Source organism: Myxine glutinosa, chromosome 6, assembly GCF_964187855.1.
Source record: "Myxine glutinosa chromosome 6, kmMyxGlut1.1, whole genome shotgun sequence".
NCBI classification, from domain to species: domain Eukaryota; kingdom Metazoa; phylum Chordata; class Myxini; order Myxiniformes; family Myxinidae; genus Myxine; species Myxine glutinosa.
In genome coordinates, this window is record NC_136266.1 from 178,916,640 (window position 1) to 178,943,150 (window position 26,511).

Below are 26,511 nucleotides of genomic sequence, written 5' to 3' on the forward strand. Positions count from 1 at the left end.
AACCAAGCTGGACTTTTAAAATGTGCCCGGAAGTGGAAATGGAAAAAAAAGGAATTTTTGGGAAATATTTAAGTAATCCCTGGTCTAATCCCTGGTTTTTCTTTGAATGAAGTGGCCATGCTTCCGCACTCCCTCCAACCCACTTCAGTTGGCATGAGACTCGTTGGAAGATCAAGCCGCGTGCCATTTCATTGCTGCAAGCAAAGAGCCCTGATGATGACAACCGAGGCAGTCAGGAAGAACTGCATTATCATTCCTCCTGCAATTACATACGACCATAGCTGAAGCGAAAATAAATGGCTTTCCTTCACGTGTGCAATGACTTTTCATGTTGTCAGCAGGCTTTCAGCCTTCTCGCCCATTTTTCTTTTTTTGGTAATAATGTCGTTCTGCTTCAGCTTGTCTCTATCGGTTTGGCTCCAGCTCCAGATTTCTCTACCGGTACCGCTGGGGGATTGATTATTGTAAAGAAATGTCCTTTTGATGCTTGGAATCGGCTAGCATCTATGACAGGGTGGGACTCGCTGTATCTGCAAGGTTGGGTGGGGAGGCCCAGTCAGTAGTACAGGTGCATCGAAACGTTTAGACAAACTTATTATTGATGACTGATCACGCTTCTCTTTTCCACAAGTATTCCTACTTATTCTTCCAATTTGCAGTTTTCTAGAGTCTCTTCGAAGCAACAAAGTGAGATTATTTTATTTTGGTTACAAATGGGTCAATAAATTAATTTGCATTATCACCAAAATTATATTTTAAACGTCTTTAACACATTCATACAGTGAAATGAAACCTTCACCATATTGTCTTCCAAATGATAAAACTACAAAGAGCAATCAGAGATTGCAGACCCTCGCCAGGACGTGTTTTCAGTGGTTTTTAAGGCTTTTGTCCTAAAACAAATATGGCGGCCGAACCACGTGACCGATGACGTCATCATGTTTTTTTTCTCCACCAAATTATCCTTCGATGACACTCGATAAATTTCATCTTGATCGGATGACGTTTTGTATTTGTCGAATGATGACGTCATAATGGAGGCACCGATGACATCATTGCCCTGCGCTCGTGAAGCGAAAAGCGGGGTTAAGCATTCAGGTGCGAACATGTGCCGTGTCTGCATTTTAAAAATTTATTTTCTTGGCAACCGTTGGTCTGATTGGCATGAAATTTTACCGTAAGAGCCCATTTTAAATGGGTTGGGTAAGAGCCCATCCAGATTTCTCTATCGGTACCGCTGGGAGATTGATTATTGTAAAGAAATGTCCTTTTGATGCTTGGAATCGGATAGCATCTATGACAGGGTGGGACTCGCTGTATCTGCAAGGTTGGGTGGGGAGGCCCAGTCAGTAGTACAGGTGCATCTAAACTCTCCACGATTTACATCGTAAATCTGAATATAATTTTGGTGATAATGCATGGGCTCTTTTACCGTCAGGTGGAAAAGTTTCTGTCAACGCTCGACTCTGATTCTGCAACTGTACCTGACGGCATCAGCCCACGGGTCCTAAAATCCTGTTCCGCTCTTTAACTCCCTCTCTCTGTTCTCTTCACCCTCTCTTTTGCTCAAGGTCAACTGCCATCTGCTTGGAAATCAGCCAACATCACTGCTTTGCACAAAAAGGTGCAAAAACAGATCCTAGCAACGACAGACCAATCAGCTTTCTCCCAATTATCAGCAAAGTCATGGAATCCATCATTGCTTCGGATATGAAATCTTTCCTCTTCTCCAATGGCTTGATCTCTGATCATCAATTTGGTTTCAGACCAGGTCACTCTACTCTGGACATGCTGCTTCTGCTGTCTCAACAATGGATAGAGGTCCTCAATGCCAAACAGGAAATTAGAGCTGTCTCCCTCGACATATCACGTGCCTTCGATACGGTCTGGCACCCCGCTCTGCTCACCAAACTCTCCTCCTTTGGTATCCATGGAAATCTCCACGCATGGCTGGCGGACGTCCTCTCTCGTCGTCGTCAACGTGTGGCCCTGAATGGGTTTCTCTCATCTCCTCTTTCAGGCTGGAGTTCCCCAAGGCAGTGTTCTGGGCCCTGTGCTTTTTCTGGTCTTCATCAATGATCTCTCTGACTCTCTTGAAAATCCTCTCTATCTCTTTGCTGATGACTCCACTCTCTGCCGCTCCATTCCTCATCCTTCAGATCAGCAGTCTGCACCCTCCTCACTCTCTGCAGACCTGGACAAAATCACAGACTGGGCAAACAAGTGGAACATGTCTTTCAATCCTGACAAATCTCACACTCTTACGATGTCTCTCCGAAAAGACCGACTGGACAACCCTCCCATCCACTTTCTGAATAATCCTCTCCAAGAAGTTCTGTCACTCAAGCTTTTGGGTCTCACTATCTGCCATGATCTTTCCTGGGAAAACCACATTTCCAAGCTGGCCTCCAAAGCCAGTCGCCGACTGGGCATCCTCCGTCGTGCGAAGTCCTTCCTTGGCACACCTGAGCTCCTCACCACATACAAGGCTTTCATTCGCAGCTCAATGGAATACTGCTCTCCCCTCTGGGCTGGTGCTCCTGCCTCACACCTAGCTCGTCTTCACGCTGTTGAAACCAAAGCGTTCAGAATCATTGGAATCTCCCGCGATGACGCTATCTCCGAGGGCCTTTCACTTACTCACCACAGGCAGGTTGGTGGTTCTTTCCGTCTTCTGCCGACTCCTCTCTGGCCTTGCTCACCCAGCTCTCTCTGGGCTCTGTCCCCCAAATATTCCTACAGGTCGCTGGTCGCACAAGATCTGCCTGCAACCCTCTTGTGGTTAAACTGCCAAAATCAAGACTCTCTGCTCACCTTCACTCCTTCATTCCTCTTTTCTCCCGCGTCTGGCACAAACTCCCTCGCTCTCTTCAATCCCACTCCTCCCTCCAGGTCTTTAAAACGGCTGTTCACCACCATCTCTTATCTTCCCCAATCCAAAACCTTGATCTTTTCTACCCCCACTAATTTCACCCCAAATCCACTTGTTTTGAGGTGACTTTTGTCTTCTTTCCTGGAAGTCCTTGGTGTCCTTGCGTTTTATACCTATCCTGCCTCCCCCCAGGCCCTCTCCCTCCCACACATCTCCCGATGTCCCTGCTCTCAAGTGTTTTGTTTGTGTGCTTCCTCCCCTTCTCTCCCCATCTTGTCGACCGCTCCCCTTTTTATATACTTTGTTTGCTTGTTTGTTTGATTTGTTTGTTTGATAAATGTTAGCTCTTTCACGACCCTCGACTCTGTATACAAGAAAAAAAAAAAAAAAAAAAAAAGCCTGTAGATTTTGTTTCCTGATAATTATGATGTCATAGGTCACGTGGTATGGACGCCATCTTGGAAAAACGTTACACCTCCATATCTCCCAAACTGCTAAATGGAAAAAAATTGAAACATGCCTCATTGTCAAGTACTCCCCTTGGTGAATAAGATATGTTAATGATGATGCCATCAGTGCCTTCGTTATGACGTCATAATTCGACAAGTACAACACTTATCCGATCATTGTGAATTTTTTTTCTCAGCAACTGTTGGTCTGATAGGCACAAAATTTTCACCATCGGAGCGCCTCCTGTAGAATATTTTAATGATAATCATGACGTCATATGTCATGTGTTACAGGCGCCAACTTGGAAAAACCTAAAAATGTTGCACCTCTATATCTCCAAAACCGCTGCATGGAAAACATTGAAACGTGGCTCATTGTAAAGAACTCCATATGGGGAATAGGTGCTGTTAACGATGACGTCATTGGTGCCATAATTATGACGTCATAATTCGACAGGGACAACGCTTCGTCTGATCAGTTTGAAATGTATTGAGCGTGATCTATGCAACAATTATATTAGAGAATATATATTTATGATGTCATCGCTCACGTGGTCTGGCAGCCATATTGGACCAAAGGAAAAAAATGTTTAAAAACAGAAAGGTTGGCTCACAACAAGTTCACTGCACAGGGTAAGTATTCTATGAATACCATGTAGTTAACATTTTATTCCCCATGGAGAGTTCTTTACAATGAGCCATACCACGTGACCTATGACATCATTATCATTAATAAATTCTGCAGGTGGAGTTGCACCAAAGGTGAAAATTTCCTGTAAATCGGACCAACAGTTGCAGAGAAAATCATATTTATTCGCCGCGGCCAAACAAACAGACAAACAAACAGACAAACAAACTGACTCAAATGCAATATCCTCTCCACAGGCAAGGGTAACAAGAAGACATCATGCAGAGCACGATACTTGCAAAATCCAACCCTCCCCCCAAAAACGGTTGCCATGGATACATAACATTGTCAATTTCATAAAGGTTAAAATTGACAATCTTAAAGCTCGGGCCAATCTGATTAAAATTGATGATTTTTTCAGATGAAAATTGATGATATTAGAAGTTTGACATTGAGTTGACTTTTGACCTCAAAAATAGTTGGTTTCCCTATTTAGTGACTCGATATGTAAATGCTGTTCTATTTTCAAGTCAATTCAATGAAAATTGATGGTTTTTCAGATGAAAATTGATGATATTAGAAGTTTGACCTTGAGTTCACCTTTGACCTTTTGACCTCAAAAATAGTTGGTTTCCCTATTTAGTGACTCGATATGTAAATGCTGTTCTATTTTCAAGTCAATTCGATGAAAATTGACGGTTTTTCAGATGAAAATTGATGATATTAGAAGTTTGACCTTGAGTTCACCTTTGACCTTTTGACCTCAAAAATAGTTGGTTTCCCTATTTAGTGACTCGATATGTAAATGCTGTTCTATTTTCAAGTCAATTCGATGAAAATTGATGGTTTTTCAGATGAAAATTGATATTAGAAGTTTGACCTTGAGTTCACCTTTGACCTTTTGACCTCAAAAATAGTTGGTTTCCCTATTTAGTGACTCGATATGTAAATGCTGTTCTATTTTCAAGTCAATTCGATGAAAATTGACGGTTTTTCAGATGAAAATTGATGATATTAGAAGTTTGACCTTGAGTTCACCTTTGACCTTTTGACCTCAAAAACAGTTGGTTTCCCAATTTATTGGCTCAATATGCAAAAGATGTTCAATTTTAAAGTCAATCGGATGAAAAATGGCGATTTTAGAAATTTGACCTCCAGATTGGCAGAGGCACCTTTGACCTCAAAATCAATAGGCTTCTCAATTGTGACGACCTCTATAACTTGGTGACGATTGGTTTAGAATTGTGACCTGTAGGCGAGTGACAAACAAACGGAATACCAAACTCAACCGACCAATATACTTGAAAAATCTTCGATTTTGCAAGTAATGATGATTTTACTTTGCTTTGTTGTCGTTGGAATATTCGTAATCTCACCTTGATTTGGACTATGCCTCTGAAAACACGTGCATTGTGATTTTATGGATGAAATTTGCCTTTTATTGATGTCTGGATCTGTAGAGGGTCCCTCGCTGCAATTAAAATGAAAGTTACTTCCGTTGTACAATTTACTATTGTGCAGAGAGCAGCCAACAGGTGCATCATGGGGCTCCTCAGAATGTGAGTGCAACAGACATCGCGTGGGGCATTTTGCAAATCTTTAGACGTGCACGAGGATTGGAAATCATCTCGGCACTCGTGCTTGCAACTCCCAGCATCGAGCTGCCTTCTGGGAGTGCGAATGCCCTCTCAACCTGCAAACTGCTCGATTACAGACCTCGGGGTGCATTGATCATGCCTGGTTACCCAGGTGATTATTCGCGCAAATCTCTATTGTTCGTGCATTGTTCAGGCCTGGCTTTCCTCTGCCGGTGTCGCCATGCTCGGCTCACTGGCTCAGAGCGTTGCTGTAATATCAATGCTCTTCCTTGTGCAGAGTGACAATGCGTTTGCAATGTTTGTCTTGCTCGGTGGCATAGCAAGTCACTTGTGTATGTATTAAAAAGAGCTCCATCGGAGACAGACAGAGACACACAGAGACAGAGACAGAGACAGAGAGAGACAGAGACAGAGAGAGACAGAGACAAAGAAAGACAGAGAGAGAGAGAGACAGACAGACAGAGAGAGAGACAGAGAGAGAGAGATAGAGAGACACAGAGAGACAGAGAGAGAGATAGAGAGACAGAGAGAGACAGAGACAGAGAGAGAGAGACAGAGAGAGAGAGAGACAGACAGACAGACAGACAGAGAGAGAGAGACAGACAGACAGACAGAGAGAGAGACAGAGACAGAGAGAGAGAGACAGAGAGAGACAGACAGACAGACAGAGAGAGAGACAGAGACAGACAGAGAGAGAGAGAGAGAGAGAGAGACAGAGACAGAGAGAGAGAGAGAGAGAGAGAGAGAGAGAGAGAGAGAGACAGACAGACAGACAGACAGACAGACAGAGACAGAGAGACAGAGACACACTTTGACTTTTGTGTCCTTTTATTATAAAAAAAAAAATGTAAAGCCATTTCACAAAGCAGTTGTAAAAAACAAAGCAACCAGTTTAAAGAAATTGCATAAGGATCATGAATACACCACAAAAAGAGCAAAGGGTATTTAAAAGAAACCAGCAAATATACAATAATACATATTTTACAAACCAAAGGTGAAGACACAAACAAACCCACAACCAATTTTAAAGGAAATGCTCATGCAAGAGCTATGAATACATCAAGAGCAAATTAAGCGAAAAACTAAGCAAGCAAGAGAGAGAGAGAGAGAAATGTATTCAAGGACACAGGAAGAAACATATGTGCAAGCAATCAGTTCCAAAGAAAACAAGTCAAATCAATCAGGAATTATAAAGTAATTACCACTTTTGAATCATCGACTGAGCACAGAACATTGCCAATACACCACTTTCTCTCAAAAAGTTGGACGTTTCCATTACTGACAAAGAAATCAAATTCTAGCTTGAGTCGTGTTGAGACAAACCCTTTAAAAATAGAAATAGCATCAGAGCCATAGCCGTTATCTATTTTAATTTTCCGAGATTTATATATCGCATATTTTGCAACAGCAACCCAAAAATTGAGAAGAACACCCACGTAGAGAGACAGAGACAGAGACAGAGAGACAGAGACTTTTGAGGTCCTTTTATTACAAAATTATAAAAGTGTGTATGTACAATTTACAAATCCAAAAAAAAAATCCCAATACAACAGAGAATAAGAAAGCAAGGAAACAACAAGTATAACAAGTAATCATTTCATTTTTACTCAAACATAAAATAGAGCAATACTACCAAAAATATATAAAGACTTGATTATTTAAGAAAGAGATAATACCAATCCATTTTGGCGAACTTCACAAACATTTTCTAAACATCATTTTTCCACAAACACATCAAGTTCAGCCACGGTCTTGGAAAAATTAAATTCAAGTTTTACCCTTGCAGAAACGAGCGCAGTGAAAAACGTCAGGACGTAGCATTGGTGAAGCGGTTTACCGTTACGCTTCTCCTTTCTTGACAAGTATGTAGCAAGTTTTGCTGTTGCTACAAAAAAACACAACAGTTCATATTTTTTGTCTTGTGTACATTTCTTTTTGAACCCAAAAATAAAGGAGTGAAAAGTAAATCTGAAATTCAATTTGTGTGATGCAAAGTTCAACCAGTTAAATAATGGAAAAAGTCTTTCACAGCCAATGAAAAAATGAAATACATCCTCATTTACAGAGCAAAAGGGGCAGTATGCAGATATTGTGGCAAAATTCCTCATGTGTATTGCATGGGATGATCCAGTGGGCAATGCGCTACTGGAGATCCCCTGTTCTTCTGGTGATTTGCTTACAATACATCGCTTCCCATACAGGTTCAGTGGGGGGCCCGGCAGGGAGTAGTCTATTCCAGCGTGCTACTCCATTTAATGGAGAAACACCGAGAATTAGGGACACGCAACGCCTATACAGGCTCTTGCTGCTAGCAGCTTGCAATTCATTTGGCCCTGTGCTAACAGGTGGAAGTTCTCTGGGGGGGCAGTCAAAAATCAGTTCAGGGAAGTATGACTCATCAGGATGTCCATGTGTATTCTGAGTCCATAATACCCGTAGCTGATGACCTTTTTGTACGACTTTCCTCAATATTAAGCCGATTGTCCTCTTGGACCGAATTCCTGTCATATTTGAAATTTCTTCCACAGTCTTCCACCCTACACGGGAGTTTGGCCATAGGTGCCATACTTTGTTCATGCCTGCATCAATGAAGCGTTGGCACAAATCACAGCTCTTGAATACATCGGGGAAGAGAGGGTTGAAAAACAGTGGTTCAACTTCGAACATCCCTGGGGAGTATGTGTCCTCCTTGTGACTCACTGTAAGACCTTTCCAGGCATTGATAAGGCTCTGGTAGAATATAGTTGCTGTATCCACATTCTTGAGGTGGGTCAGGAATACTTCACGACCATAGCCGAGTCTGCCCGCCTGTTGCAAAATATGACAGGCCAATGGGTAGTTTGTCAGGTGCTCAACATATAGAAGGCGCTGAATGGAGCACAAGCGAAAGGCCATGATGCGGGATTTCACGTGAAGGCCATGGCTTCATTCAGATGAAGTATGGCATATTACGTTTGGCCGCAGCCAATGATGGCCACCCCAAAAAAGGTCCACAAGTTTGGCCTGGATAATTCTAACCAGAACTTCCGGCGGTTGTAGGCAAATAAAACGATGCCATAAAGTTGCAGCAACCAAGTTATTGGCAACTAAGACACAGCCCTTAAATGAAAGGTGCGGTAGGGCTCTTTTCCACATGTTCAGTCTCCTCTCTATTTCTCCAATCAAGCCTTCCCAATTCTTTTCCATAAATTGTGTGGAACCAAGAGACACACCAAGGTAGTTGATACCATCTGCCTTCCATTCTAAGTTTTCCAGAAGAGGAGGTAGATGTGTCGAGACAGGGAGGCAACTATACACAAAGAATTAAGTTAAGCACCCCCCCCGTTTTTTTACAACCTCGCACGTTACAAGTTTGTTGTTGTCAAAACAGTGTAATATACCCATGATATTGCTATATTTTCTGGAGAAGTGATATTATGGTCACATAAAAACATAACAATCATGCCGTTTTCAATATTTTATTCTGAATAATTTAAGGTGAAAATTTTTGGGAATTTTAGGCATATTTTCACCTCAATTTAAGTATGGAGCTATAGGTCCATCACGGACAGTGTGGATGACGTTTATGTTTTCTAACGTACAGTCATTGTTCTGAGAAGACCTCTAGCGATCTTTGCATCAATAACGTGTGTAGGACCCACGTGATCGGATCACTGACTCAACCCTACGTCACAGATGCGTGCACTCATCTGCATTTCATCAATGGATAATTGCTAATGTCATACCAATCATTATTTGATCTCACATACCTTAGAATATATGCCAATGTATACATATACACAAAGAATATATATTAGGGGGTGCTTACCTTAATTCGTTGTGTAGGGGTGCTTAACTTAATTCTTTGTGTATATTAAGTAATGCACCCAATTAGCTTTGCTTTTCCTCCAATTAACTTTCAGGGAAGAAGCCTGGAAAAAGGTTCTCAAGGATTTATCAAGAGCATCAATATCCCAGTTGCTTCTGATTATGACGCACACATCATCTGCATACGCTGATATAGTCAATGGTGGACTCCTTGGGAAACACGTCAGGCCCGAGATATTCTCCCTGAGCGTACAAAGTAATGGTTCCATTGCTAATGCAAAAAGCAATCCTGAGACTGGGCAACCCTGCCGTACCCTTCTTTGAACCTGTATGGGGGAAACGAGTTCATTGTTTACCTTAATTAGACTGGATATGTCAGTGTACAATAGAGATATGAAGGCTCTGAAATTAACCCGAAAAGCCACATGCTTCCAGAACACGCCACAAAAACCTGATCAATACTGGCAAAGGCTTTTTCAAGGTCTAGAAACATTATCCCAAAATCATTTTGATCGTGGTAAGTGCCCATTAAATCCTGAACTAAAAAAATGTTGTCATAAATGGATCGACTGGGGATGCAGAAAGTCTGATCGGGTAGGACCAGGTCACCAATGACTTTCTTCAGACGATTTGCCATCGCTTTTGAAAACAGTTTGTGGTCGGTGCACAATACTGAAACTGGTCTCCAATTCTCCATCTGCCGGAGATCTCCTGACTTTGGGAGGAGACTCACCACTGCTCTCCTTAGACTTAATGGCATTACACCAGTTCGCAGGGATTCTTGGATTAGGTCCCAAAACTCCAAGTAAAACTTAGCTGGTAGGCCATCAATTCCTGGGGCATTTCCAGATTCCATTTCAGCCAGAGCACATTCTAATTCAGGAAGGGTTAACGGCACATCCAGCTCCAGCCGTTGAGTCTCAGTCAGGGATGGGAGATGGGAGGTAAAGAGTTTCATCTTATCCTCACAAGCATCTTTTTTTGCAAACAGTTCTGAATAGTACTTTCTAATGGTATTTTTTACTCCATCAGAATTTGCAATAACATTTTCACTGGGGTCCATAACTGATAGGATAACCCGAGCTGGCTTCGTTTTGGATTCGAGGTGAAAAAAGGATTTGCTAGGGCTATCTGATACTGTAATATTTTTTATTCTTAACCTAACTAATAATTCTAATAATACTAATAATTCTAATAATACTAATAATAATAATAATAATAATACTAATAATAATTCTTGAAGTTCCAACTTCTTTCCTGGAAATCCTTGCATATGTTTTATACCTCTCCCACCTCCCCCCAAGCCCTCTCCCTCCCACATTTCTCTCGATGTCCGTGCTCTCAAATGTTGTGTTTGTGTCCTTCCCCCTCTCTCCCCATATTGTGTTCCGTGCCCCTTATTTTGTGTTTTATGTGTCGGTTTGACTTTTTGTGTGATTAATGTTAGATCTTTCACGAGCGTCGATCTTGTATACCAAAAAAAAAAAAAATCCTGCAGCTTTCTCCTGCAATAGTTCTCTAAGTTGGGTCTTTCTTTCAAGGAGTAACTTATAGTTTGCCTCATTCTCTTGTTTCGCCAGTTTGTGCTCCAGTTTTAGAATTTAAGTTTCTAACCGAGCCAGTGTGACTCGACTTTCATGGGTGACATATAAATTAAACTGTTGACAAAACAGCCTTATATGGGGTTTCATATTGTCCCACCACAGGTTAATGGAAGCAAAACGGGGCTTTTTTTCAACTACTGCTATCCATAGATTGCGAAAGGCTTCCTTGAAAAAGGCATCATCCAAAAGCCTAGTGTTAAATTTCAAATAGACACTTACAGTCACGTGAAAAAGTTGACGCCGTTTTTGTAAAGAATGTAAAGTTATGTTTGTTAAATGTTATGTTAAATGTTTGTTAAATGTTAAATGTAAAGTTATGTTAAATGTAAAGTAATGTAAAGTTTACCCCATGTAAAGTTATGACTTTTTCAACATATTTCAACATACAGCTATTTGATCTTCATTTCAACAATATTGACAGATAAAGGTGATATAATATAACAAATATCATGAAACATTTACATTTTGTAGTCCATTGTATAATTTAAATAAACATAAATGCAAATTTCGCATGTGGAAAAAGTATGTACACCCTTGGCTCTAATAGGTGGTATTGCCCCCTTTGGCAGAAACAACCTCAAGTAGGCGTTTCTTATTACTGTCTACCAGTCTCTGACATCGACTGGGAGAACGTTTTGCCCACTCCTCCATGCAGAATTATTTCAGCTGTGCGATGCTTGAGGGGTTTCTTGCATGCACAGCTCGTTTCAAATCCCCCCACAACATCTCGATGGGATTTAGATCCAGGCTTTGACTTGGCCATTCCAGAACCCTCCATTTCTTTCTTTTCAGCCATTCCTTGGTGGATTTACTGGTATGTTTTGGGTCATTGACATGTTGCAAGGTCCACCTTTGGTTGAGCTTCAACTTTCTGACAGATGGCCTCACATTATCCTCAAGCACCCTCTGGTACAATGAGGAATTCATCATGGATTCTATGATGGTGAGCTGCCCAGGCCCTGATGCAGCAAAGCTGCCCCAAACCATAATATTTCCACCACCATGCTTTACAGTTGGTATCAGGTTCTTGTGGTCAAATGCTGTCTTTGGTTTTCGCCAAACATGTCTTCTGGTACTTTGGCCAAATAGCTCTACCTTTGACTCATCTGTCCAGAGCACATTGTTCCAGAAGTGCTGGTCTTTGCCGAGGTGTTCATTTGCAAACTTTAGTCTTGCCCTGATGTTCTTTCTGGACAGCAAAGGTTTCCCCCTGGCACACCTCCCATGTAGGTCAAATTTGTGCAACCTCTTTCTAATGGTAGACTCGTGCACTTTGACATCAACAGTGGCAAGAGCTACCTGTAGGTACCGTGATGACATTCTGGGGTTCTTCGAGTCTTCTTTCAGTATCTTGCGGTCTGCTGTCGGGCTGAACTTGCTGGGCGGCCTGGCCTGAACAAGTTGACAGTTGTTTGGAATCTTCTCCACTTGGAGATGAACTTCCGGACAGTCGAATGATTGATTTCAAATTGTCTGGAGATCTTTTTAAATCCCTTCCCAGACTCGTAGGCATCTATAACCTTCTTTCTGAAGGCCTCAGAGAGCTCTTTTGATCTAGGTATGGTGACGCTGCACACTTCAACAACAAAGAGCAAAACAAACTAAATGTCTGAGGTTTAAATAAGACAGGTTCCTCCAAGATCCTCTCTGACGATGTTCTAATCATTTGCACCTGAGCTGGTGCACCTGATTCTAATTTTAGGTATTTGAAGTAGTGATAAATGTAGGGGTGTACTTACTTTTTCCACATGCGAAATTTCCATTTATGTTTATTTAAATTATACAATGGACTACAAAATGTAAATGTTTCATGATATTTGTTATATTATATCACCTTTATCTATCAATATTGTTGAAATGAAGATCAAATAGCTGTATGTTGAAATATGTTGAAAAAGTCAAAACTTTACATGGGGTGTACTTACTTTTTCACGTGACTGTATGTAGGTATGTATATATATATATTGTATATATATACACAGAGAGAGAGAGAGAGAGAGAGAGAGAAGGAGAGAGAAGGAGAGAGAAGGAGAGAGAAGGAGAGAGAAGGAGAGAGAAGGAGAGAGAAGGAGAGAGAAGGAGAGAGAAGGAGAGAGAAAGACCGTAAATTGTGAAGTGAATGAGTTTTAAAACATGGAAGAAAGATTACGTCAATTTTAAGGGGAGTGAATGAGGGAGACTGAAGTGTATGTGTATATAAATATATATATATATATAAACAGTAATTAATTATGAATTAGGTCGAGATAGAAATATGCCAAGAGTTGGTGCCATTGTTTGTGTCACAGGAAGGTGTAAGCGTCCCACGTGTGTTTAACTTGCATGGAGCAGTGCCATGGTCACCGGCATTCTTATGACACATTAGTGTTGGCCCTGTAACCTTTTGAGGGGTTGTACGACTTGTGGGACAGGACAGTCTGTCATGGTGCAACCTGAAAAGGCTACGTTTTGGCGCAGCAGTAGGTGAAAACTATTTTATGCAGGCTCAAGTGTTACCAGCCTACCGGTATTCGACATAAACACCTATTGTGTAATTCAAATGTAAAACGTCCTTTGTGTTTGATTATATCAGATGAAAATTAAAAATGTTGGTCCCCTGAAATATGAAGAACCTTTTTGGGTCCTATAGGCTGCCTTTACTCAAATCAGGTATGCCAGTAGATATCGAAAAAGCGGGAAAGTGGATATATCTACATCATCAAAAAGTGTTAACCATTAATTCAACAAATAATGTTGAGCAAATGATCAATTTGAAGGCCAAAAAGTGGAAATCTGCTAATTGGAAGATTTGGCATATCTTTTGAAAATGAAAGAATGCAAGACACCCTGAGTCCTTGGCCGCTGTCGTCGCCACACTATTTGACATGATATGGACGATGATCGAACAATGCCTGTTGGTGCTATATGTCTTCCATGTGACATACATATATCTGATCATGATCATATACATGATCTGAGTACGTGGTGTTGCTTCTGCTGTGTTTTGCAGGTGTCAAGAAAAACGAGACAAAGTGCCCCGTCAATCATATCCATTGCTTGGGTTCTGATAAGTGTCTGCACATGAGCAAGCTCTGCGATACCAATTGGGATTGCTCCGATGGATTTGACGAGGGATCGCACTGCAGAGGTAAGGCCGGGACAATGAAAGGCTCCTGCGGTTCATCCGCAAAGTCCGAGTAAAGGTAGAATGAATGGAGGCCTCCATTATGTCATTATGTAAACAGCATAATTCTCTGGCCCTGTCTTTTGCTTGTTCTACTTTCTGGCCAGACTTTTCTTAAAACATGAATGCAGGCCTTTACTTTGCTTTCATGTGCTGATTAAACTTAGCTGGACATGGGTCGAGTGTTTACAAGTTACAATGCATTATGGGTAATATAACAGTCGATCAAATTGTAATCACTCAACCACCTTTTGTTCAAAAACTTAAATTATGCTTTCTGTCGCTCACTCGCACTCCTGTCATGCACACAGGTTGTTCCATGATCTTTCTTACACCGCTCAACAGTCAACTCGCACTTACACTGTTCTGTGGATGTCCCCATTTCCACAAAAATATTTTCCATTCACATGCTTTCTCTTTGCACCACTATCCTTGGAAGCCATGGTAAATCACTTGTACAACTTTATACGCCAATAAAAAACAAAGACATGCATAAGGTCAAAGACTGAACTACACATGATCTGACCATAACAACGTCTTCCGGGTCAGATTGCGCAGTGCCCTCTATCGGTATACTCGCGAATTACAGTACGGCTACCACAAACTTTTTATTTTTGGCACTTCCTAATTTTTGTCTGTTAAATCTGAAATCTGTTAAATTGAAGTTTTACGACACATATATATATCTATATTATAATAGCCGTAGATGATTCTGTCTGTCTGTCTGTCTATCTGTTGGGTGTCTGTCCGGGGTGTGGCTTACTCGGTTTGCAGAGTAGCTCCACCCATAGCTCCACCCATTCTGGGAGTGGCTATAAACAAATATCCACCATTTTATTAACTCGCATAGCTTTGAGTCCTGTTTTGTAGGCCCGTGGTGTCTTGCTCTCCCCCAGTTTTATTTCAAATCAAATTCGATAAATCATTTCATTTTTCACAGTCGCTAACATAGTTTTAGACTCGGTTGAAAAAAAACGGGAAGAAAATCCGATGAAAGTTGCCGTTTATAGAACGAAATGAATTCTCAAAGGCCTGTAACTTCAAGGCCATTGAGTCTCTCTCACGCCTTTTCTCCAATCTAACTCACCATATGATTTCATTTTTATCGATGGTTTTACTTTTAGACTCGGTGTCAGCAATAATTGAGAACAATCCACACACGCGGGAAAATGCAGAGATATATTTTTTAAAATCGCGTCATGGTGTATCATACACCGCCCAACATGACACCGCCGGCAATGTGTCGATATATATTAAAAATTCGCTTTTGCTTTTCCGTTATGATATATTACTATTTCGTTTGATGACAGTCGTCACAAAAACGTCAACAATGATGCCGACATATATTTATTCGTTTTTATTTCATTCAACATATTAGCCGGAAGTAAAATATGTTTCAGGAAATTACCGAGAGATATTTCTTCGTTTTTTTTATTAGTTATGTGCGCATACACTTTAAATAGGTTTATTTGAAATCTTTAATTTTCCACAAACATTCCACACACGCGGGAAAATGCAGAGATATATTTTTTAAAATCGCGTCATGGTGTATCATACACCGCCCAACATGACACCGACGGCAATGTGTCGATATCTATTTTAAATTCGATATATCATTTCATTTTTCACAGTCGCTAACATAGTTTTAGACTCGGTTGAAAAAAAACGAGAAGAAAATCCGATGAAAGTTGCCGTTTATAGAACGAAATGAATTCTCAAATGCCTGTAACTTCAAGGCCATTGAGTCTCTCTCACGCCTTTATCTCCAATCTAACTCACCATATGATTTCATTTTTATCGATGGTTTTAGAGTCGGTGTCAGCAATAATTGAGAACATTCCACACACGCGGGAAAATGCAGATATATTTTTTAAAATCGCGTCGTGGTGTATCATACACCGCCTAACATGACACCGACGGCAACGTGTCGATACATATTAAAAATTCGATATATCATTTCATTTTTCACAGTCGCTAACATAGTTTTCGACTCGGTTGAAAAAAAACGGGAAGGAAATCCAATGAAAGTTGCCGTTTATAGAACGAAATGAATTCTCAAACGCCTGTAACTTCAACTTCAAGGCCATTGAGTCTCTCTCACGCCTTTATCTCCAATCTAACTCACCATATGATTTCATTTTTATCGATGGTTTTGGACTCGGTGTCAGCAATAATTGAGAACATTCCACACACGCGGGAAAATGCAGAGATATATTTTTTAAAATCGCGTCATGGTGTATCATACACTGCCCAACATGACACCGACGGCAACGTGTCGATATATATTAAAAATTCGCTTTTGCTTTTCCGTTAAGATATATTACTTTTTCGTTTGATGACAGTCGTCACAAAAACGTCAACAATGATGCCGACATATATTTCTTCGTTTTTATTTAATTCAACATTATTAGCCGGAAGTAAAATATGTTTCAGGAAATTACCGAGAGATATTTCTTCGTTTTTATTATTAGTTATGTGCGCATACACTTTAAATAGGTTTATTTGAAATCTTTAATTTTCCACAAACATTCCACACACGCGGGAAAATGCAGAGATATATTTTTTAAAATCGCGTCATGGTGTATCATACACCGCCCAACATGACACCGACGGCAGTGTGTCGATATCTATTTTAAATTCGATATATCATTTCATTTTTCACAGTCGCTAACATAGTTTTAGACTCGGTTGAAAAAAAACGAGAAGAAAATCCGATGAAAGTTGCCGTTTATAGAACGAAATGAATTCTCAAATGCCTGTAACTTCAAGGCCATTGAGTCTCTCTCACGCCTTTATCTCCAATCTAACTCACCATATGATTTCATTTTTATCGATGGTTTTAGAGTCGGTGTCAGCAATAATTGAGAACATTCCACACACGCGGGAAAATGCAGATATATTTTTTAAAATCGCGTCATGGTGTATCATACACCGCCTAACATGACACCGACGGCAACGTGTCGATACATATTAAAAATTCGATATATCATTTCATTTTTCACAGTCGCTAACATAGTTTTCGACTCGGTTGAAAAAAAACGGGAAGGAAATCCAATGAAAGTTGCCGTTTATAGAACGAAATGAATTCTCAAACGCCTGTAACTTCAACTTCAAGGCCATTGAGTCTCTCTCACGCCTTTATCTCCAATCTAACTCACCATATGATTTCATTTTTATCGATGGTTTTGGACTCGGTGTCAGCAATAATTGAGAACATTCCACACACGCGGGAAAATGCAGAGATATATTTTTTAAAATCGCGTCATGGTGTATCATACACCGCCCAACATGACACCGACGGCAACGTGTCGATATATATTAAAAATTCGCTTTTGCTTTTCCGTTAAGATATATTACTTTTTCGTTTGATGACAGTCGTCACAAAAACGTCACAATGATGCCGACATATATTTCTTCGTTTTTATTTAATTCAACATTATTAGCCGGAAGTAAAATATGTTTCAGGAAATTACCGAGAGATATTTCTTCGTTTTTTAAAATTAGTTATGTGCGAATACACTTTAAATAGGTTTATTTGAAATCTTTAATTTTCCACAATATAATTTACTTGCCATTTATCATTTGATGATTACGAGACAAATTCCTCTTGAGGATCGTGACAATTCATGCGCTGCGTGGAAACTTCTATTTCCAAAATGAATGAGACGATCGATGAAGAACGCAGACTTGAACAGGATGCAGCAAGAAAACGAATGAGACGGGAGAAAAAGGAGAGAAACGAGACGGGGAAAGCCGATTGGAGAGGCGAGTGAGGCGCGATTGGAGAGGAGTGTGAGGCGCGATTGGAGAGGAGTGTGAGGCACGATTGGAGAGGAGTGTGAGGCGTGATTGGAGAGGAGTGTGAGGCACGATTGGAGAGGAGTGATTGGAGGGGAGTGTGAGGCACGATTGGAGAGGAGTGTGAGGCACGATTGGAGAGGAGTGTGAGGCGCGATTGGAGAGGAGTGTGAGGCGCGATTGGAGAGGAGTGTGAGGCGCGATTGGAGAGGCGTGTGAAGGATTGGAGAGGAGAGGAGTGTGAGGGATTGGAGAGGTGAGGGATTGGAAAGGAGAGGGATGTGAGAGTTTGGAGAGGAGAGGAGTGCTAGGTGGAGAGAGGAGAGTGTCAGGTGGAGACAGGAGAGTGTCAGGTGGAGACAGGAGAGTGTCAGGTGGAGAGGAGTGAGGGGTCACATATTATGTGAAATAAATAAATTGTGTTCATCACACCATTTCTGGATCTGATGACTTGCCAGTAACCATTTTGTAAAAATGAATGTGCAGCATATATCTCAATATGTCGAAATGTCACACACATCCATGCCCGTGGGATTCCCACGGGTGACCCCGCTAGTATATATATATATCCACAATATAACTATATAACTAGTAGCATACAGTCTCGTGAAAAAGTAAGTACACCCCATGTAAAGTTTTGACTTTTTCAACATATTTCAACATACAGCTATTTGATCTTCATTTCAACAATATTGATAGATAAAGGTGATATAATATAACAAATATCATGAAACATTTACATTTTGTTGTCCATTGTATAATTTAAATAAACATAAATGCAAATTTCGCATTTGGAAAAAGTAAGTACACCTTTGGCTCTTAATAGGTGGTATTGCCCCCTTTGGCAGAAACAACCTCAAGTAGGCGTTTCTTATAACTGTCTACCAGTCTCTGACATCGAATAGGAGAAATTTTTTCCCACTCCTCCATGCAGAATTCTTTCAGCTGTGCGATGTTTGAGGGGTTTCCTGCATGCACAGCTCGTTTCAAATCCCCCCACAACATCTCGATGGGATTTAGATCTGGGCTTTGACTTGGCCATTCCAGAACCCTCCATTTCTTTCTTTTCAGCCATTCCTTGGTGGATTTACTGGTATGTTTAGGGTCGTTGTCATGTTGCAAGGTCCACCTTCGGTTGAGCTTCAACTTCCCGACAGATGGCCTCACATTATCCTCAAGCACCCTCTGGTACAATGAAGAATTCATAGTGGATTATATGATGGTGAGCTGCCCAGGCCCTGATGCAGCAAAGTTGCCCCAAACCAAAATATTTCCACCACCATGCTTTACAGTTGGTATCAGGTTCTTGTGGTCAAATGCTGTCTTTGGTTTTCGCCAAACATGTCTTCTGGTACTGTGGCCAAATAGCTCTACCTTTGACTCATCTGTCCAGAGCACATTGTTCCAGAAGTGCTGGTCTTTGCCGAGTTGTTCATTGGCAAACTTCAGTCTTGCCCTGATGTTCTTTCTGGAGAGCAAAGGTTTCCTCCTGGCACACCTCCCATGTAGATCAAATTTGTGCAGCCTCTTTCTAATGGTAGACTCGTGCACTTTGACATCAACAGTGGCAAGAGCTACCTGTCGGTCCCGTGATGACATTCTGGGGTTCTTCGAGACTTCTTTCAGCATCTTGCGGTCTGCTCACGGGCTGTGCTTCCTGGGGCGGCCTGGGCTGAACAAGTTGGCAGTTGTTTGGAATCTTCTCCACTTGTAGATGATCTTCCGGACGGTCGAATGATTGATTTCAAATTGTTTGGAGATCTTTTTAAATCCCTTCCCAGACTTGTAGGCATCTACAGACTTGGCATTTAATATGGAATATTTTTTTTGTGGGGGTGAACTTACATTTCAAGATGACTTAGAACCAAAAGTTCATTGGAATTATGTTGAAATTATTCTAGATTTTGTTAATGTGACCTTTAAAAGAAACAAAAACCACATTTGACATTTTGAAGCAAATAAATTGATCCTTGAAAGTGATGTAAACTGATATCGAACTCAATTCATGGACAGTACTGTGTTAAACTTCTGTGCGTTTTCCAGAAGTATCTCTTTAATTTGCACATTAGCCAAAATTTTTTTTAACAAAAACAAAAGCTAAATTACGACTGGGATTACGGACAGTAAAATTACAGTTCAGTACTTCGTGTAACCCCCACGAGCATTCAGGAGAGCACGTACACGTTGAGGCATGCTGTTCACGAGATTTGCCAAGGTTTGGACAGGAATCGCTTGCCATGCAGTTACAATAGCCTGCTGCAATTCACGCACAGAGGCAGGCTGCTGGTCTAAGTTGTCGATTTGACGGGTTAATTCTGCCCACAAGTTCTCCATCGGATTCATATCCGGGGACATGGCAGGCCACTCCATATGCTCTACACCACGGTCAGCAAGAAAGTGTTGGATCATGCGAGCACGATGAGGCCATGCATTGTCATCTTGGAAGACAAAGTTTCCTCGAAAGGCTGCACGAACAAATGGAAGCAATGTTTCTTCCAGAATGGCCCTGTGCTTGAACTGGTTCAGGTTTCCATTCAGAACAACCAGGTCAGTTTTGCCCCCTGCATGAAAAGCAGCCCAAACGGTCACCCCACCACCTCCAGCTTGGACTCTTGGCACTATACAATCTTCGTTGTAGGCTTCATGCACTTTTCTGCGCACTCGGACGCGCCCATCTTGACGATAGACCAGAAATCTAGACTCGTCACTGAAGATCACGTGATTCCAGTGTCCTGGCTGCCATTGACGGTGCTCTCTGGCCCACTGCAATTGGCACTGGCGGTGTTGTCTGCTCAGACGTGGCTTTCTCAGGGGACGTCTGGCATGATAGCCTGCCTGAACACGTCGTTGGTTGACTAGCCTTCTGGATACAGGCACATTTGTCAGTTGCTGCCACTCAGCCCTAAGCCGATTAGCTGACTTGGTCCAGCCATTGCGGACTAATCGGTGCAGCTGGCGATCATCCCTCCGTGTGGTTCTGCGGGGACGTCCTGGCCTCGGTATTGGAGTAGGGACACCCCTCTGAGCATTTTGTTTCAGGATATTTGACACCTGACCTTGAGTGATGCCATACTGCCAAGCAATAACATGCTGTTTCATGCCGGAATTTCGTAAAGCCACCACTAAATGACAAACAGCATTGTCGAGTTGACGGACCATCTCCAGGGGAAGCAGCAATAACCTTTGTAGATGTGCAGCAGTTGTTTTCCACTAATACAGAACGCAACAACCCTTATATACCCGATTGTGAAGCCAATCGTCAAATGTACCTGTCCGTACATTTTGTCACACCACCTGTGATATAATCCTGTTATTGACTTCTTGCTGCGACAGACAATCAGTGACATGGTTCTTTCAACAAAGAAATCACCGAAGCGTAAAAGAAACCCACCAGATTGATATACCGAGTTCAGAAAGTAAACACAAGTCAAGAAAAAAAAAAATCCATATTAAATGCCAAGTCTGTATAACCTTCTTTCTGAAGGCCTCAGAGAGCTTTTTTGATCTAGGCATGGTGACGCCACACACTTCAACAACAAAGAGCAAACCAAACCAAATGTCTGAGGTTTAAATAAGACAGGTTCCTCCAAGATCCTCTCTAACGATGTTCTAATCATTTGCACCTGAGGTGGTGCACCTGAATCTAATTTTAGGTATTTGAAGTCATGATAAATGTAGGGGTGTACTTACTTTTTCCACATGCGAAATTTGCATTTATATTTATTTAAATTATACAATGGACTACAAAATGTAAATGTTTCATGATATTTGTTATATTATATCACCTTTATCTTTCAATATTGTTGAAATGAAGATCAAATAGCTGTATGTTGAAATATGTTGAAAAAGTCAAAACTTTACATGGGGTGTACTTACTTTTCACGTGACTGTATATAACTAACCCCTAGTCAGAGGTTGCCAGCAATGTTTGCTTTCATGGATGACCTGACCGTTGTCCAACAGTCCGCTGATGCAGCAGTAAAGGTACGTCGACGACTGGAGAGGTTGATGTAGTGGGCAAGAATGGGATTTAAAGCAAGAAAGTCGAGGAGTGTGATCGTGAGACGAGGAGTGGTGGATAACATGCACAGGTTTGAGCTGGGAGGGGAGGTGGTTCCATCATTGGTGGAGGCCCCTGTGAAGAGTTTGGCAAGATGGTATACAGTGGAGTTGAATGATGTGGGAAGAGTGGAGGAGGTCAGAAACAAGCTTTTGAGAGGTTGGAAGAGGATTGATGGATGTGGTTTGCCAGGTAAGTTGAAGGTATGGTGTTTGAAGTTTGGGTTGATGCCACGAGTATTGTGGTCATTGATGATGTATGATATTGCAATTGTGCATGTAGAGAGGATGGAGGTTGTGGTGAGTGGGTTTGTGAGGAGGTGGTTGGGAGTGCCACGCTGTTTGACGAACATTGCCTTTTATGGTCAGGGTGGAAAACTCCAGTTTCCCTTGACATCATTAACCGAGGAGTTTAAGGTGGTGAGGGTGGGGAGTTCATGATATTGTGGGATTCAAGTGATGCAGTGGTAAAGAATGCTCTCCCAGAGAAGAAGGGAAGTCGAAAGTGGAATGCAAGAGCAGAGGTGGATGAGATGGAGGAGTGGTTGCAACAGGAGGAGGTCATGGGGATGGTACAGCATGGGAAGCATGGCTTAGGGTGGATGAAGCATGAGCGATGGGGAAAGGCATGTGTGAAAGAGAGCAGGAAGATGGTTGAGAGGGAGGTGAGAAGAAAGGAAGAGGAGGGGAGATATGTGAAAGCAGTCGGTCACGCACAGCAAGGTGCTTGGACTAAGTGGGAAGGTGTGCGGGTGAGGATGTTGAAGTGGCAAGAGATTTGGAGGATGGAGCCAATATTGTTGAATTTCCTGTTGCGGGCAACGTATGATGTGCTTCCGTCACCAGTAAACTTGAGATTGTGGGGGTTGTTGCAGGAGGACACATGTTATTTGTGTGGGGGTGTGGGAATGGTGCAGCATGCACTGAGTGCATGTTCAGTAGCATTGGCAGCAGGACAATACAGGTGGCAACATGATCAGGTGCTGGCGGTGGTGGTGCAGATGGTGCAACAAGAGGTGCTGAGGTCGAGAGAGAGAAGAGTGGAGAAGGAGACTGATGGGGGAGCGGTGTGGTTTGTCAAAGAGGGCCAGGTGGAAAGAGGAGGAGGTGGAAAGCAAGAGGGCTGTCAGATGCTTGTGATTGGCAGGTGGTGGCAGACCTAAAGCCACAATTGGTATTCCCTGAGGAGATCTGTGTTTCAAGGTTGCGGTCTAACATTGTCATTTGGTCAGGTGCAACAAGACAGGTCATCTTCGGGGAATTGTCGGTACCTTGGGAAGAAAACATGGAGGAGGTGCATGAGCGGAAGAGAGGAAAGTACAGTGAGCTGGAGACAGAGTGCCGCGAGAAGGGTTGGCGAGTTTTGTGTCAGCCATTTGAGGTGGGGTGCAGAGGGTATATTGGCAATTCCTTTTCTGCATTTCTTGCTCGGCTGGGAGTGTGTGGGACAGAAAGAAGGAGGATGTGTGACAAGGTGGCGCAGGTTGCCTTGAAAGGCTCATTTTGGATATGGAGGAAGTTTATGGAGGCACGTCGAACAGTGTAGGTTTTTTTTTTTGTTACTATTATTATTTCTTATTTTGTGTATATGAGTGAGTGGGTGAGCGTGTGTGTTTTTGCATGAATGAATTTTTGCATGAGTGTGTGTTTTTGTATGTTGAGTGGTGTATGTTGTAAGGGTAGGTGGTTGGTTGGTATTGTGTGTGTGTGTATGGGTGTGTATGGGTGTGTATGTGTGTGTATGTGTGTGTATGTGTGTGTGAATGATCTGGTGTGTTTTGTTGGTGAGTGGTGAATGGTATAAAGGTGGGTGTTTGAGTGTTCCACCATGTTTGTTTGGTGCTGTGGATTCTGGATGTGGAGGTGTTGTTGTTGTTGTTGTTGTTGTTGTTGTCGTCTGCATTCGCACTGGCTGGGGGTGGGGGTATGTACGCATCCAGGTGTAGTTGTTGCATGTGGATGTGTATGTGCCCCTGCTGGCCCACCTTAGCTGACCATATCGAGGTTGAAGGTCCGAAACGGGATGATGCTGCGGTCCTCGACTGAGGACCCGGTCAGTCCGGCACACTTGTGACCTGGTGCGTTTTGAACTTATATATATATATCCTCGTGCATTCTATTCAATAAACTGGTTTTTCTTCATTTGAATTGGCCCGCAACGTCGTCAGTCGTAGATCTCTCTGATGCCGACATTTTGGGTACTGAACAGAGAACCAGGACCAAGGATGTTACATCGGTATGGGGGTCGTCTTTACCCTATCGTTCTTGCCTCACCTTACCTTACTCTACTCTACATCCTTGGTAATAAACTGCATTTGAGAGAAAAAAAGTCCTATTTCATGAAACATGAATCCACAGCCTCTGCACCAGAGTGCAATGGTTAGAGTGTCTGCTCTGAGTATGGTTGGTTGACGGTTCGAACCCCTACCGAGTCCCAGAGCGACTTTAATAAATGGGACGTACTGCTTCCTCACTTGATGCTCATCATTTAAAAGGATAGAACATGCACATACAATCACATGTTGGCAACACTAATGTAGGCTTTGATGGAGCTGAGGTGCTCCTCTTGCTTTGAAGTTCCTTATGAGGAAACATATATCATTTTAACTTTACCCACTTGGCAAGAGTGTAATTGGGAGTAGGTGTTTCGACCAATTTATCAGAATTGATTGTGGGGTCAAAAGCCAGACATGAACACATTTTTTTCAGCTTATATCTGCAATGAATTACAGAATGAATTTTATTTTCAGTAAAAGAGAATCATTTTGAAGAGAACAGGATTTTCAGCCAGGTAGACCACAGTCATTCATGCCCCAGGGATCTGTCACCTTTTCCAACTCACCAGGCAGTTGTTTGCTCATGATCACGTGGTCTCTTTCATCTTTTGACTTTGGCTCAAACTGGAAACAAACCAAACTCTTTAAATCGTTATATTCCATGAAAGAACACCGAGTGCAAACTTTCGTATCTGGCAGTACTTAATATGATTTAAATATATTATCGTTTTGTATTTCGTGAAGACACAATCTACCATATAAACACAGTCAGTTTGTGTGTTTGTACAGATGTCTGTCCCCCTTCATAAGGGTAGGTTTTAAAAGCCAATCTTTTAATATGATTGTGTGTTTACTAAGGTCTATTTTTGAGGATAAAACAAACCTGGAAAATATTTTCCATAAAAGAGTAATTATCCATCCTCCCACCCGCAACCTCCGCTCTGCTGGTACCAACCTCCTGACCCCCTCCATCCGGACCAAATTCAGATCCTGGGGGGACAGGGCCTTCTCCATCGCTGCTCCCACCCTCTGGAACTCGCTACCTCACACCATCAGAGAGTCCTCCTCACTCACCACATTCAAAACATCACTAAAGACCCACCTGTTCAACACTGCATTCAACATTCTACCCACAGCATTTAACCCCTGACTATCTCTTCTCCTTCTCCCTCCTTTTGCTTTAAATATTTCCCGATTGATTCTTGTCTTTTTGCAATTGTTGTTTTCATGTATTGTTATGCATTATGTTTTCCACTCCGTCAAAGCGCCTTTGGGCTTCTTGAAAAGCGCTATACAAAATAAATGAATTATTATTATTATTATTATCTCTTGTATTTGAAATGTAGATGGTGGCTTGCATTCCGAGCCTCAAGGGCGGTGTACAGAAGCGTTTTAAAAAATAACAGTGAATACAAGGCGATGGAAAGTGAAATACGCTCCATGTGATGTACAACGTACAAAGAGTAAAACGAGTGTTCATTTACGCCCATATGGTGTCTAATAAATAAAGAAGATAGAAGCACATCTGACACTAGGCCAAGGCTTCAGGCGTTGTCAGGCTCACGCGGCTGCACCCTCGAATAAACTGTTGCAACCCATCATTTTTGATGAGCTTTTTACAAGTTTGCTCATAAAACTCAACATTGTGGAATCATTTCATCTTTCCTGTTTTATAGTAAAGTCATACCTTGACGTTTTCACTTCCAATACAATCAACTTCAGAAGGTTTCAAGTATCGGGTTCAAATCTGTATCTATGATATCGCGTCTGATCTTCCAATAGAAAGTGAAGATTCAGTGTCTCCTGAGGCTTTTACATAACATTAAATCAGTTATAAATGAGAAAGTGTTGTGAAAAGGCAACACCCGCGTATACCCTCCATCGTGCAGGACATGAGGCTATACCTGGTGATTAATGATCTGCATTGCAATTTCTTAAAAAAAAAAAACATTCTTAATTTGAGAAAACAATGAGCATATCCAGAGCACCTACCTTCCTCACCAGTGAAATAATGATGTGAAGATTGTGCCCAGGGTATCACCTGCTAACGTACACGGATAATTATCACCTCGGTTACTCCTGAGAGACATCCTCATGTTTTATATCTTTTTTGTGTTGTGTCATGTTGTTTTTGTTGTCATCGTTTGTGTCATCATGTCATGTCATCAATGTTTTTGTTGTTATCATGTCATCATGTCATGTTGTTTGTGTTTTCATCGTTTGTGTCATCCTGTCATGTCATCATGTTTTTGTTGTT

General features: G+C 41.7%; 1 protein-coding gene across 6 annotated transcripts in view; it reads left to right on the top strand.

Annotated features, from left to right (window-relative positions):
* LRP1 (LDL receptor related protein 1) overlaps window positions 1-26,511 on the top strand; it is a 524,929-nt gene that overhangs the window by 90,155 nt on the left and 408,263 nt on the right. For all 6 annotated transcript variants that reach the window (XM_078780908.1, XM_078780909.1, XM_078780910.1 and 3 more), the window contains exon 3: window positions 13,948-14,085. In XM_078780908.1, coding sequence (XP_078637034.1) covers window positions 13,948-14,085 — 138 coding nt within the window. The remainder of the gene's footprint in view (window positions 1-13,947; window positions 14,086-26,511) is intronic.